Raw genomic sequence first — 15,534 nt, forward strand, 5'->3', positions numbered from 1 at the left:
AACATTATTTAAATATTAAAATAGTAAATACATTGATATATTGAAATATACAAACCTCAAAATATTATTACAGTTAAAAAAATATAGGTTTGGCAATTTGATTTTTTTAAAAGATGTAGAAACTGATAAAACATCAGAAAGAATAAGCTAAGAATTCAGTCTGTTACCGACCTATATGCTATCATTCCTTGGTTTCTATTATTTCAATCCCATTCACACACTAAACGATATTTTTGCCCTAAAAAATAAAAGCATAGAACAAAAGCAGCTGTAAAACCTGTCTCATGTCCTACTGCACAATCCCTTCCCAATATACTTACACTTCAAAATTACATTATTCACTACTGAATAGTTCCTTCCTACACAATATAGTGTATATATTAGAAAATACTCTTTCAGAATAATTAGTTACCCCATAAGCCGCTAAAAATATATAACCAGGGTCCCTTTATAAAGCAAACCAAGAAAGTTATTCTAAGTCTATTAATACATTTTTCCTCCTCCATTAATTCTGACACATAATTTAACATATCCATTGCCTGTTGATTCAGCTTCAGAACTTCACTACATTAATTTTATTTAATTGAATGTTTTAGCAAAAAAATCAAGGTATATCTGAGTTTCACCCGAAACCCTAGGCTTGTTTCACATCACAATCATTTCAATCTTAACAGCTCAGTGGCTAGGAGATGGACTAAAAGCTAGGAGACTGAACTGTCTCCCAGGCTTGGAGATAAGAACCTTGGTAGATCCTTGAGACTTTAGTGGCTATGGCTGAGTGAGCTCTGAAAAACAATGTACTAAATATTGTTCAGTGATGCTAATTAGGAAGCTACCATTATGAAGGTTAAGGGAAGTCCACAAGGACTGGATTTAAGGATCTTAGCAGGAATATCAGAGTAAGGAAGAGGTAACTTGGTTCCTTTAGCCAGCAAAATTGAACCAGGCATTTATCAGACAACCTGATCAGGGTATCAAAAATATCAAATAAACTGTGTTAAAGGCCATCTCTAGAGCAGGTCTGATGCTTCTTGTTGACATCCAAGAAGAAAAAGTCAGCCTTCCAAAATCTCCAGTCATGGAGCTCTGAGATACCATTTCTTATCTCCCACTGAGGACAGCATCAAGTAAACTGGCTGAGATTATCCATTAGGGATTCAGAAATCTGTGAAAGAGACTGCTGAGAGGTGAACCTGATGTGGAAAGCACCAGTCCTAAAGATCATTTCACAGGGAAGTCTTGTTCTTCCTTTCCTTTTTTAATATCACCTGAATTCACTGCTCTATAGAGGCAAGGAATTAATGACAGGTAGGACTTTTTTCTGCTAACACATAGTTGTTTTCAATGAGAAATTACTGACCATTTGTTCATCCCCTCATTATCATTTCAGGTGGAGACAAAACAGCATCACATTGCCAATACTGCCACTGCCGGGGAGACAACATCAAGCAATCAGACAGAAGTCTTTGAGGGGACAGGGGTCTCTGAAAAGCAGAGTAAGCCTTTAGTTTTCAAGTCCTTTAGTTGCCTTACCTCATAAGAACACTTTCTTTAGTGTTCCCTGGCACTCATAGTAATAACAAAGGAAGAAGGGTGACTAATGAAGAAAATTCACAGACTATTGAACAGGCTTGTGAGCACAGTGAGAAGGAGGATTCCCAGGGCAGGACCTGCCACAGGGATTCTGCTGGTTCTCAATTACTGACTGAAGGTCTAGCTGCAGATCTGCAGAGACCTACCTCTGACCATGCAACATGCAGGGGCCTCACCATGTGCTGAAGACGTTGCCCAGACAGGATGAAGAAAGAGAGGCTGGTCTTTGAGCTGAAGTCGCCTGGTTCTAAACATTAGTTGCAGTCCAGACACCTTGTTGGCAAGTATTTACGGAGAAACATCTCCTATTTATTGAATGTTAACACCCTAAGCCATGGCAAACTGAAGGTTTGCCTGAGGTGAGAAAATGTCTCTCAAGATGAGCAGTGTTTAAAACCCTCTAGGGGGTGGCATGGTAAGCAAAAAATAAGGAAGAAAAGTTAAAAGCATCTAAGAGGGAAAAAAAGGGGGGGAAAATAACATGCTCGAAAGTCAGGGTTTCACTCCTGAAAACTAACAAATAAGGGGTGAGGAAAAGAAATAACTAACTAAGAGAACATGGTAAAAACAGGAAACAGTACAAAGAAAAGATAGAAAGAGGGGAAAGGCTACTGAAGGTTCCATGTTAATTGAAAATTGTTTTCACTAACATAAAAGGCACTCCAGCTTAGCAAACAGAGTTATGCAGCATTCTCTTTCTTTATACAGAGGTAGAAAAAAAAAAAAAAAAGGGAAATGACATCTTGCTATGATTGAATAAAAGGCCTGGTCTGAATGCCTGCAATATAAATATTCATTAAAGGAACATACTCAAAAGGAGAAATGTTGTCCTCCCGAGCTGGAGGTGTCAGAGACTGGGGCCAAGAACAAACCTCATCAGTTAGGTTTCTTATGTGGTACTGAGATTCTGTGTACAGGGAACAGCTGAATAAAAGGAAAAACAAGATTGGTCAATAGCTGTGAACAAAATGAGGAGGTTACATTCACACAAGAGAACTATTTATCCATCTTCTAACAATGGCACAGCTACACAGTGCTATCAGTTGTGTTTCATGTATGCCGGAATGCTATGGGCTGACATACACCAACATATACCAACTCAGGCAGTACTGGAGTACTAACGTATCTGCAATATTGCTGAAAAAAATAGGTAAGCACTTCTCCAAAACAGATACAGTCAGAAAGCAAGAAATACAGGGAAGAATGGCTAGGAAACTAGAACAGCTGTTGCTGTTGTCCAGAGAGTTTCTGTTGCCACAGTGCTAAGAAAAGCTGTCAAAAGACAGATCCTTTTATGAAGTTAGAGAAGACTGGGAATAGACAGGGAAAAAATTACTTACTGGCAATTTTGTATGTTGGATCAAGACAGAATGATGTGTTTTCATGCTCCAGGGAGAAAGGCAAGGACTATCACTCAAAGCAGAAATAAATATTTCATCCTTTCATCTCTACTTCTTTTAAAGGTCAAAAAATTTCTCAAACTGAACAATTAAAAGCAACACATCAAATAAACTATGAAAGGATTGAGAATTTGTATGGAGACACATAGCAGCTATTGCTGACATACTGATGTAAAGCTCTTTTCATTTTACATTAAAACACAGGAAAACAGAATTCCTGTCATTTAATAGGTATTGTTTCTGCAGGCATGTCCTACTTACACATAGTATCCAAGATCATAGGAACACAGTCCTGTTCAGGTTGAAAAGACCTCCAGAAGTCATCTAGTTCAACACCCTGCTCAAAGCAGATCCAGTTAGATCCAGTTGCTTCACTAATCCAGTCAAGTTATTAGTACCTCCACGAATGGAGATCTAATGACATATATGACAAAACTCTACGCTTAGCTTTTCCAAATAATGGTTTTCGGTATCATTTAAAGTACTGGAGCCTCTAATTCCATCACAGCACTCTTTGTCCCTATCTTATCAGAAGAAAGGTTAAGAATGGTTGGTCTTGAGAGTCATAATGGCAGGAGATTAATCCTCTCTTTGAGGGCTGGTAACTGAAAAATCTTAGAGGCAGAAAGTGCTAATCAGGTCAAAGACCACTCATTTAAATTTGCATAACTTCACCATCAAAAGCAAAAGCAGCTTTAGTTTAAAGGAAATGAAACCCAACCAGAACACTCAGTTTCCGCTCTCAGAGCGAAGCCTTGTTTCATCTATAACTTAAAGGCTGATTCTCAAACATACACATTATCCGTAGAAAACAAAAAGGGAAGGCCTGCAGAGAAGGTGGTTGCCAGGGGACTGCTGCAAAACCATGCCTGCTGGCTGTGACTCACAGGCAACTACTAAAATTTATCTGCATGTCAGCAGGCCTCGCTGTACACCAGTAACAGTGACACACCAAGTGAAGACTGGGTATTTGGGTTTAAGTGCACTAGAGACAAAATTCCTATACCAGAACTCCCAAATCTTTTTGAATTTGTATTGCTACTAGCACAAACAGGCAGAAAAGCTAAAAGAATTCTGGAACAAAATACTTTCACAGATACTCATACCGTTGTAACACCATCTCCATTTTTATAGAGGAATCCTTAATGTTGCTGAGAAATAAGGATTATTTTGCAAAACATGTTTTATTTAATTGTAGAAAAAAATGGTTTTTTGTTGAAAACACACACAGTATAAACCAAAAACTTACTTCAGTTGGTATAAACACTGCCCATAGAAAACCTACAAACACCATGATGCTATTTGGAGGGAAGAACAAAAGATTGAAGTAACAGGTCCTGCTCATCAGCGTTTAACTTATAAAAAATTCTGAATTACCTATTCTGGGCTTGCTGTTGCAGAGTAAACCAGTGCATTTTCCCTCCTGTTTTACCTTCCTTGTCATTTCCAACATTGCATGCCTTTTTGACCACTAGTGAGTCACAAGTTCATGACAGAAACTCCTCTCAAGTGAAAACAGCTAATTTAGGGCTCATCCCTATGTATGCATGCTTCACATAGAACCACGTTCCTTTTACAGAAAATAAGTTTACATAATTATGGTTATATTCCCTTGAAAGTATCTCTCTAACTGTGCTATACATTAGGCAAGCCATATAACAAATGTGGTAGCATTCAATGGATATTCTTCAATACTTTTTTCCTCCCTTAATTGAGTTCTTTCTGTTCTGGTATTGCTTCATCCTGACCTCCTCCTGAGCAGCTGTACACAAAATGTCAGGCATAAGCTCTGTATACAAAGAAAACACAGCAAAGGCAGCCGAATCTCAATAGGTAAGTACTGAGACCCTGATGTTGAGTTAGGAGTTGGCTTTTACTTCAAAATTGAAAAACTAAGTGATTTGGTTTTTTTTTTTTAAGGTCAAATGAAACTTCCAAATGAAAATATCAAATGTAAATTTGGTATGCCACCTACAAAAGGAAATTCCCCTAGATTGAAACAAGCAAACTAAAATAAATGAATTCACTATTAATAAGAGTGACTTGGAAGGGGAGACTAGTACACAAACGGCTAGTCTGAGAAGGGCTTTTGGAGGAATGAAGCAAGACCACAGATGGTGATCATATACTGCATCCTAATCTGATATGCTCTTGGTTCACTGAAAAGAATTTAAATAGTTATTTTCCTTGCTGTTGCAGCAGCTATACTAATAATGTTCATATTTATGTGCTGTAAGCATTCCTGTCTTGATTGCATAATTCAGTGTCCTCAATTAGAGTCTTCAACCTAATAGCATCCTAACACCTTTGAAAGGCTGCCAAAACAGAGTCACCATACAGTATACCATCAAACCAATAACCAAATCAATCTAATTAACAAATTAGGCTACATCACCTATGACTAAGATACTGACGGAGCTGAAAGTTTTTTCACATTGTAGATGTATATACATGCACATTTTAATATTTAATGTGTTGGTAGTCTTACTAATGTCCTAGTGGTTAAGAAGTGCCTGTAGTATTGGAAATTCAAAATGCTATCATGCTGGTGCATCTGACAACTTGTTAAAGTTGCTGTAACGCAAAGAAAAAACAACCCAGAAACCAGCCTTTCCAGAAAAACTCCTTCAGAATTCTAGAGCTTGAAAAGTATTCACTCCTCTCAAATGCACCGAGGGAAAAATTGTTGACAGAAGGGAGAAGAAGGAAGAAAAATCTCTACCTGTTTGAAATACTATGTAATAATTACATTTCTGAGTTTATTATTTTAAAAGGCAGCTACTTTTTTTTCTGAATGACCACAACATGACCAAGGGTTTAAGTTACGAGAATTAAGTAACCAGTGATACGTTCCTCATTATGTCATATTCCCTACTCAAGAATTGCTCTAAGGTTAGCAATTACTGACTTCATTAACTACGAGATAGCTTTTTCTGTCACGTTTCACTGGTAACAGAAATATATGGCGGAAGAGTTTTAAGATGTGGTGCTGGAAAAATTCCTAGCTTTCTTTCACAGAAGTCCATGCTAGTCATTAGCCACAAAAGGAGTACATTCAAGGCGCAGCCACAATTTTCTACTGAGAATTTGAAAAAGTGTTCCTACTTCAACCACAAAAACTGTGTCTGTAAAATATATTAGTTCTAAATACAGCTATTAGGACAATGTACTTACTGAGACTACTCAGTTGTCTGATTATATTTGCCAAGGAGATATTGGTGACACATTCCAATTCATTCTTGATACCTCGGGGCAGAGCTGTGTGGCACAGGTGCCTGGGGTCTATGTTCCTTTTTACCAGCGGCATTCTGAAATGTGTCAGAGGACCAGCAAATCTGTAAAGGAGACAAAATGATGTTATAAGTTTAATTCTATTTTAAATTCAGATTATGTCTAAAGTTAAATTGACTAATCCTAACAAGATAAAAATACCTCCATAGTACTGATGGAATTCATTGCTCTGTGAGTACATAAATCTTTTCTTCTTTGCCCAATGAAAGACTATTTCATTCTCTCTCTTTAAACCTTTACCTGTCTCAGATGCCAGTGAAGTGACAAATAATTTTTTACAGTTCATGCTTTTTTCTTTTTCCCCCTGAAAAAAAAGACAGGAAAATCTTTGCGGTACAAAAACATTAAAGAATGTTTTCCTTCTTGATGGACTACTTCCTTATTCAGGCCAGGCAAAGTCCAACAACAAATTCCCTTTATTATGAGGTCAAGGTCAAACCAGTTGCTTATTCCACCTGAAAGGTAGATATGATCCATTCATTATGTAATGTCACACTACTAGCAGGAGTCACCCTTCTAGTCTAAACATAGCTTCTAAATTATACCGAATCAAGGTAAGAAAAGAGAAGATGTTTCCATTCCACCTACACTGCTACTGGCAATAAATTCAGCTAAGAACGCATCTTCCAAATACAAAAGTCTCCTCAGTAAACTTCTAGTGCAAAGTCCTCCACGACTCAGAAATCCTACCCCTCCACACCTTTCCAAATCCACATATGTTAAATTAATCAAGAGTCTTTACTAGTTCTGCAGACAGCATAAGAATCATCTCAGGCTGTGAATTCCAGGCTTGTAATTTTCTGCACACACAGCACTGATTGGAAGGAGTTTCCCAGGGGGCAAGTTATGCCTCTCATCTTCTTAGTGCTGCTTATTAAGATCTGTCTACTAAAACTTTTCTTCATGAAAAATGGATTCCTTAAAATTCTGTAATTCTTCTATCATCTGTCATGTAAAACTCTGGCTGACCAATGCAAACCTCCCATTTGATACGCAGAGAATGGATACTCTCGGTATTGGTATAACTTAGTCTCGCTTCCCATTGCAGAAGAGATTACACTTTCTCCAGACAGCAAGGCAGACAAGTTTTCCACAAACCAACCTGCAGTCCTAGTCCCTCAACCAGACAGCTTGCCACAACTTCATCTGTCCTCTGCTTAGAAGCTTTATCCCAAAATGTTCCCAGGATGCAGCTAGGGCTTCGTGTTGTGCCACAGAACGCATCTTCCCTACAGTATGTATTTAGCCACGGTTATCTTTACTTGGTCAAAACGGAGAGATTTTTTGGATAAGAATAACATAAGACCATGGCAGTAGGGCTGAAATTTTGCTGACCTAGAATGGCATAGGGAATTAAAAGAGTCAAAGACGACTGTAATGGAGTATTTTCCTCTCACAGACTGCTTAGATTTCTCCTTGCCACTTTTCCTGGGAGTATATTCTTTCACTGAAGCCAGAGCTCATAGCTGAGGGACCCAGGCAGGATCCTGAAGTCTACCTGAGAAACACCTCTCTTTCCAGGATCTGATTAGACTTCATTTGTTGCATTTTAACACCATGTCTTCTGCCCTTATTTTCTTGAGAGAACAATGAAAAATATTTTATGCTTTTGAGGGATAAAAACCAATGAAAATAATTATTCTAGTCACTGGCTTAAGGGAAAGATTATACAGTTCCTAAAATTTTGTAATTTAGTTTCTCAATATTAACAGTAAAAATTATGGAAGTGTGTATGGGGCAGGAGTAAATTATAAGAATAGATTTTTATTTTTATTGTATAGGAATATCCCAAATCTTTCTAGTCCCTCAATACCCAAGTACTAAAAAGCTAGCTGCTGCATACAAGCTAAATGAAATAAAAAGTGCAAATCTGAACGCTGTCTCGGATAGAAGCAATGACAAAGTGTTTATAATTAAAGTGAGACTTTATACCTGCTGGTACAAGACATAGGCGTAGCATGAAGCAAGGGAGATCAAACAGGCCCCACCAGCAGAGCTTCTGCTGTCTTAGGAGCGTGCAACCCCTCTCCCCCCAGTGACAAGACCCTGAAGAAACCCTTAACTACAGGTTCGTTATCACAGTTCCCCAACAGAAAATAAAGGAACCATTCTGTCACTGTCAAAGAAACACAACAAATGATACGTGAGCAATGTTCTACAGAAGCAATTAAATATTAATTCCAGAGTTAAGCCCTTTCTTGATTACTGCTTTAATGATATTGTTGTATAAACAGCACAGTAGGCAAGTCTTTTAAAAAAAAGTTCCAAACAAATATGTAAAGAAACTTTTTTACAGAAAAAGTAAAAATCTAAATATAAAAGAAACTTAAATAGTCTTTATTTCTATCTATCTAATATAGATCTGGGTTATAAAGGTAAAAATATCTGTAAATACCAAGCATAAAAGCAGTTGATGGCTAGTGCACTTTTTCTTTTATCTTATTATAATCAAGAAGTTAGTAAGTGATGATATTGCTCTCCCTCTTTGATTTTATATCATTCATGAAAAAACTTGTCCAATTTATAGCATGTACAGATAATAAAGCTTCAGATGCTCAAGTGACAGATACTCTAGAGAACTGTAATAGCAATAATAATAAAAAAATCTTAAAAGTAATTCCAGCCGTTAGCTAAATTTTAAGTAACAGCATTTGAGTGTGTACTGCCCTTTACCAGTCTGATTTGTCTCTAGAACACTTAACAAAATAGCTGAAAAGATGCAGTATTGGCCCAAATATTTTCTCCAACAGGCATAAAAAGATGCTGCACAGGCAGAGATTAAGCCAGAACTCCCTGGACCTCAAAATGTAAAACTCAGAACCTGAATAAAAGTCCATTTAAGACAATGGAAATTTTCTTGCTTTGACCTCTCTAGAATTTGCAGAAAATCTACTCTGTGACATTTTTTTCTCTCCAAAACTCCACAAATACCATTTTCTAGTATCTGAATAATGCAGTTGTGGCTGTCCTTACCCAAAGATATAGTGTAACAAAAAAGGTAGCAGAGGGAACAGTAAGTATGGTAAAAGGTATAGTTTTAAAAAAAGAATAAACTCAGAAGGGAAACAAACAACAGAAGATCTAACTGACACCTTCCAAATTATGCATCATGTTTGAAAACTATGCAAAGCCTGAACGGAGAGTATTTCCCAGTTTCCCACAGAAACAAGAACAAGTAGGCAACAAAGGAAAATAATACTCAAACATGCTTAAGACAAAGGCAAAGGCACTTCACACAATGTTTAATAAATTGTGGAACTCATTGCCACAGGATGCTGTATACAACAAAAGTACCTTCCAGTAATTTGTCCACTACGGACCACATATTCTTTGCAGTTTGTTGCGACCACTAGAAGGTCTTGATGATTCTTCCTCAATCGTACTTAGCGATCCCAGCACGGGAGCAACGGGTGTGCAACAGCAAACAGAACTTTACTGTACCCAAACAATTTCTTCACTCTTATAAAAGATGTCTTTCCTAACGCAGTTCTTAACAGAAACCTGAAAAATTCTGAAATCAGTATATTTACTGTGCAGCTTTAGAGCTGTGAAAGAGGAAAAAACAAAAAAGGCATTGTTACAATCTAGTACAGCCTTTAGGTTAAAAGCAAAAAAATACACCCCCCCACATACCCTGCTCCCAAACCATACGTTACCCAAGCCACTCGGGCAGCAAAGGAAAAATTCATTCCAAGATCATAAAATCCTGTTACCGTGTTGCTCCCAAGCAAGCCCTGGAAACTGTTCATAACCCCAGCCAGGCAGAAGGGAGAAGCAGCTTGTCAGTGCATAAGAGGATCCCTAGGCTGAAAGGTTACGTGACACCTCTTTAGAGGCTTACAGCTCTCCTGTCGCACAGGTCTCGGAGCTCTCCCTCCCCTCAGCCCCACTGCTCCCCAGCTCAAAACTCAGGGAAGGGAAGGCAATCCTCAAACACAAGTATCTCCTCTTCCCTACCGCCCCATACAAATCTTTGAGGTAATTCTTAAGAAGCAGCGCTAGTTTACACTCGAGTTAAATGGAAGTGCTTTACTCTATAGTGATCTTAAACTGAAACTCCTCTTTACAAAGAGATGCGATCTCTTTCGCAGAGCCACTATTGACAACTCTTCTCCCTCACTTCCTATGCATGCTTTGAAGCACTCTGAATCCACTCGAGAAGCCAACTCTAATCTTCTTTACAAACCCCTCTGCTACTTCAGTTGCACAATGACTGGCACAACCTCATCGCCCACACATACGCTGCGAGTACGAGTACAGAATACAAATGTGTGTACATAATGACTGTCTAATGTTTTTTATTAATCTATCATGCTTTGATACATGATTTTTTAGGAATTAGGCAACATGCTCCAGTTGCTTTTTCAATTCCTATTACTTAAAAAACTGCAGAACAATGGCACTAATGAAAGTTCATTAATATCTTTTTAGAAGAGCAGCTTTAATGGGATTTGACCACACTTCTTTTCAAAAGGCAAGTCGTTTAGTGTGCTGCGCAGCCCTCTTCAGTTATTAGGGGCCTTACGGGTGACACTTTTCTATCTCTGTCTCGTACTTCTCAAATACTGCTGCAGCAGCTGAGAAACCTGCTTGTGCCTGCACCGCAGGAGCAGTGCTGCTTCCACGGCTCCGACCACCATGGTTTCACCCAGCTGCTGGTGCCCAGAGAAGGCCCTGGGGAGCACTGCTGTAGGAAACAGCTAACGTTTTCCCTTCCATGTGCTCCTGGAGAAATATTTCAGAATCACAAGATGTGTGGAGAAATGTTACATTACTAGAAGCTTGTGAAAAATTTGAAATGTCAGTTGTCATAGTAATGATTCAGGTTTTCTAGCAAGTACAGTAAGACAAGTAGGAATGAAAGCACAACATTAAGGTGGGAAAAACTAACTAACCTGCCCAACAGTTTAACTGCTAATTAAACTATACTTCAGTTTTACTTTCAGAAGACTAATGAAATTTCACTATCACACATCTTTTTTAATGAAAGTTTACTTCTGATTAGGTTACATTTCGTCCTTACTAAACTTGACATTATTTTCTTAGCATTAATGAAAGACATTCATCTATAATTTTGATATAATATACCAATAATGCAGCACTGAATGCCCTTGCTTTCATGGAGTTAAATTTAATCCCAACAATTTCTATAGCATATCTTTATGAGTTAATATTACCATACTTGTAATTTTTCTTTACCAATGTGCAACAGCAATGCCTTTCATATGCCTCATTTAATTGATCACGTTCTAGCTGCTGGCAGAACAGACCACAGTTTGAAACACAACAACCAATTTAACACTTCCCCCACCCACCCTTAGAAACAGAAATAGAATATACAATAGTTTTTATATTTGCTTGCATAATCATGTACTAACTGCATCTACACTATACAGACTTTGGGACAGAATGAAAGTAGCTAATAAAAATCTGCAAATGTGTTAACAAATCTGGTAAAATCAAAATTGTATCAGTTAACAAAACAAGCCCATTCTCTTATCAAATTTTCTTTTAATTATACCATAAGACATCATGTTATACTAGTTGCAGAAAATCCAAAGATGAAGATCTTATAATACACACCTCTACTATGAAAAGGCAAATGTGCAAAGACTTCATGCAGCTTGTTTCTCTGCAGCTCTCACTGCAAGATCAAGGTCCAGGTAAAAGCTTCAGAAAAACAGACACCAACAGTATGGTGTCCTTCAAGAAACTAGGCTACTACCACCTACTGCTAAGCCAACATAACGATTTCAAAACTCTAAAGGCAATTAACATCCCTTAGAGGGTACATCTTGGAACTGACAAGATGACAACTGACATCTTAAATTGACAATTCAACAGAAATGTGTTAAAATTACAGTTTTGCAATCCTTTCTGTTATGAACCATGTCACAGAATGAAAGATCTCCTTGGAACACTTCCCTCAAATCTCAGTCTTCTGCAACTTGCTCTCAAAAATTTTTCTAACTGCAAGTGACGAGGAAAAGATGACCTTATTGTAACTAAAAAGCAGTGTCAAAGAAAATAAATGCAAAATATTTTACTAGAAAGTGATGTTGACATCAGCACTGTTTAAGAATGAGTGTAAAGTGAATTGTTTACATCTTAAGATCTCCTATACTAGATTGTCTATTCAAAAAAGTTTTTACACATTTGGTCAATGTAAGGAGCAATGCCTATTATAGCATATATAAAGGAAGTTGATAATTTATTTTTTATGAAACCACAGTCACTAATCAAATATTTTATTTGTAGTCACAAATATAAAAAATACCATTCCTGAAGTATAATAATAATACCAATAACAGTGTCTCAAACATTCTCTAAATAGTCTGTTGCTGAACTGAAGGTAAGATTATGCAAGGATGGATTAGTATGTCAATGGCCCACTGAAATTTCTATCTCAGCAACATTGTATAGGAAAGTATTTGATTTGCAAGATAATAATGAATAGATTGTAAAAAACAAATCGAACTTATATAATTATAAAATGTATTTTAAATGCATTTGTAATTTTTATTCTGTATTTAATACTGACTTCTGTATCGGTTTAATTGTCTCTGACAATTATTACAGAACAATCTGTAACCGTCTCAGTACATCTGTAACGTCAGATAAGCAGAAAACAGACAATGTAGTCACAAAAATGGGTAGGACTTGAGTTCTACTCAATCTCTAAGGCATAGTTACAGACACTGCTAAAAAAATTACTTTTCAGCTACTACCATCCAGCCAATCTTCTCCCAGATGTGTATCATAAGATTGCAATCTCTCCCCATGAATGCGTGCACACCTGCACACACAGAGGCACACTCATCTTTAAAGCACATGGAAAAAAAAATTTGAAAATTATGGGTTTGATTACAGACACAAGTTGCAACTACATCTACTTCCTTGCCAAAATTTCTAAGTTTCACCTTTATTCAGCTAAACAAATGAAAAAAGGGCAGTAATTTTTTACACTGGAAAAAAAATGTTTATTTTCAGCCCTATATTGGTTGCAACTATGATGAAATAATATAGTAAAATGAAGGCAGTTTTGGCAAGTTATGGGTGGGAAGAAACTGAGTGATTAATTATTTGTATGCTGACTTTTAAGAGCTTTATCTGTGATAAATTAGCTTTTCCAAAAAATCTTAAATAGTTACTGTGACTGAGATGACTCCAGCAATGGCAGCAGAATTCTCAGTATGGATAATACTGCAAAATATGAACCCCTAGTATCAATGCAGCAAGTACAACTTCTTTAAGAGAAACAGCAGCAGTATTTCAGGGAAGAAAGCTGACATACCAATTCATAAGGACAGGGGCTACCTCAAGTTTTAGAGAAGGCAACAGCATATTTTCACTGAGTGAAACACTGCAACCTGTGTCAAGTCAACAAGCTATGTCTAACAAAATAAAGCACCATAGCATGCAGCCAGCACTTTCTACTGAGTGAGTCCAACCCTCAGGGCTTCCATACCACTTCCAATTCTGTTGGGGAAGATCTTTTAAAGTTTGACTCCCTCTACAACCCGCTGTATAGCTTTGGGCTTCCTCAGGGTCCTTACACACTTGTCTGGAATTCCTCCCACCTGTGTTTTGTTTGTGCTGTCACTGGCCTCTCTTGAACCAGTACACAGATGACAAAGGTAGTCACCATCATTTACACAGTCCTCTCCTCCCCTCAAGCCCTAATGAAAGATTTCACTGCAGTCGTGTGTACAGAGCAAAAACCTAAGGTATCCTAAATACAAGGAGAGAGTACTCAGCTCAATATTGGTTTCTTTTTCCCAATACAGGTGTAAAATACAATAGAGTTAAATAAACAGCATGAGGATTTTGCAAATCTCATCCCTTTTGTTAAGCAGAATTCCTATGAGTGAAGTGGAATTCAAACACAAACAATTCAGAGTACAGCAGCTTACAAACTGTGGCTTTTTTAGATAGTTTCTTTCTACAAGGCTAAGCTCAGCTTGATGTCACGTAACTGAAGTTTTTCCCTTTGTTTTCACCTGTGATTTTTCTGGAATATAAACAAGTACCTACTGATTTGTCAATTTGTTAAGCATCGATTCTTTTAACCATGTTGCTTCCTTCATTCTTCCCCACTACCAACAGCTTCTATCTTACTATGCTAAGTGTCTTTTAAATGTAAGTTGTTTATATCAAATTTAACAAACCTACAGCAAAAGCAAAAAAAGTTGAGCCACCATAACTGCAGTTATTTGATGTGTCTTGCTAATAACTGTAAAAACATTTCTGTTCGACTTAATAAAGAAACTATTTAAATCAAATTGCTCTTGGAAAAAAAAAAAATTTAAAAAATCAGGTTCAACACTACCTACTCTGAACAGTAGGACTGCTGGGGGCAATAAGACAATAAGCCAGTTGCATTTCTGGCTCACAGACAAAATTCAATGAACAAAGTGAGACGTGACACCATTTAGCATGTCTACAGCAAGGAACATTTAGACTCATAAATTTCCTTCACAGTAAGTATTTTAAGCAAAAATGGAAATTAATAAAGATAGTGAACTTTTTTTGGTATAACAACGTACTTCCAAAATATATATAACAAAAACCACAGACCGCACAAAGAATAAAATTTCTGATTCAAAAAAATCCCTAAGTATATTAAAAAAAACCCAAACCAAAACGCTAAAGATTTCCAGATGTTAGATCAGAATTAATTGGTATTTGTTTTTTGACCCTTACGATTCTACTTCTCAGTATCTTTAAACTAAAACTTTTGTTACATATATGATGATCCAATCCCTTCATGACCTGTGATATTTTTAGTTTACAAAACAGTAAACAATCAGAAACTGAATAGAATATAATTGCATTCTTCAAATCCAAATACAAATCTTAAAGATACAAAATACTAATCACCAATTCTTTTCCCTCCAATATTGCAACTACAGTATTAAACTACAACGAAGACTTCCAAAACCAATCCTGTGAATAGTTCACAGAAAAGATGAGAATCATTGTCCCCAAACAGGCACAAGCTCTAATGACACCTTACTACAAATAATAAAAAAAAAAAAGTTTAATTAAATTAATCTTACATGTTCATGTATTAATGGAGAAGTCATGTGGAACACATTGCACTTTATTGTTAGGATACTAATCAAGGAAAAAACACAAGTGACTGCTTGCACTTATACTTCTATGAAGCTTTCTGAAGAAGTTAATTTAAAAAATATAAAACATATGCACAATGTATTTGCATTATATACATGCACACACATATACTGCT

General features: G+C 36.9%; 1 protein-coding gene across 5 annotated transcripts in view; it reads right to left on the reverse strand.

Moving 5' to 3' along the window:
- Positions 1 to 15,534, reverse strand: part of WASF1 (WASP family member 1) — a 103,005-nt gene that overhangs the window by 23,326 nt on the left and 64,145 nt on the right. For 2 of the 5 annotated variants that reach the window (XM_030005635.2, XM_030005619.2), the window contains one exon: positions 6,168 to 6,328. In XM_030005635.2, coding sequence (XP_029861495.1) covers positions 6,168 to 6,300 — 133 coding nt within the window. In that variant the 5' untranslated portion in view covers positions 6,301 to 6,328. Of the gene's footprint in view, positions 1 to 6,167; positions 6,329 to 6,425; positions 6,589 to 9,578; positions 9,830 to 9,940; positions 10,169 to 15,534 lie in introns of those variants that run through there. The other 3 variants (XM_030005625.2, XM_030005649.2, XM_030005643.2) reach the window with 3 other exon arrangements.

The sequence above is a fragment of the Aquila chrysaetos genome, chromosome 2 (genome assembly GCF_900496995.4).
Source record: "Aquila chrysaetos chrysaetos chromosome 2, bAquChr1.4, whole genome shotgun sequence".
NCBI classification, from domain to species: domain Eukaryota; kingdom Metazoa; phylum Chordata; class Aves; order Accipitriformes; family Accipitridae; genus Aquila; species Aquila chrysaetos.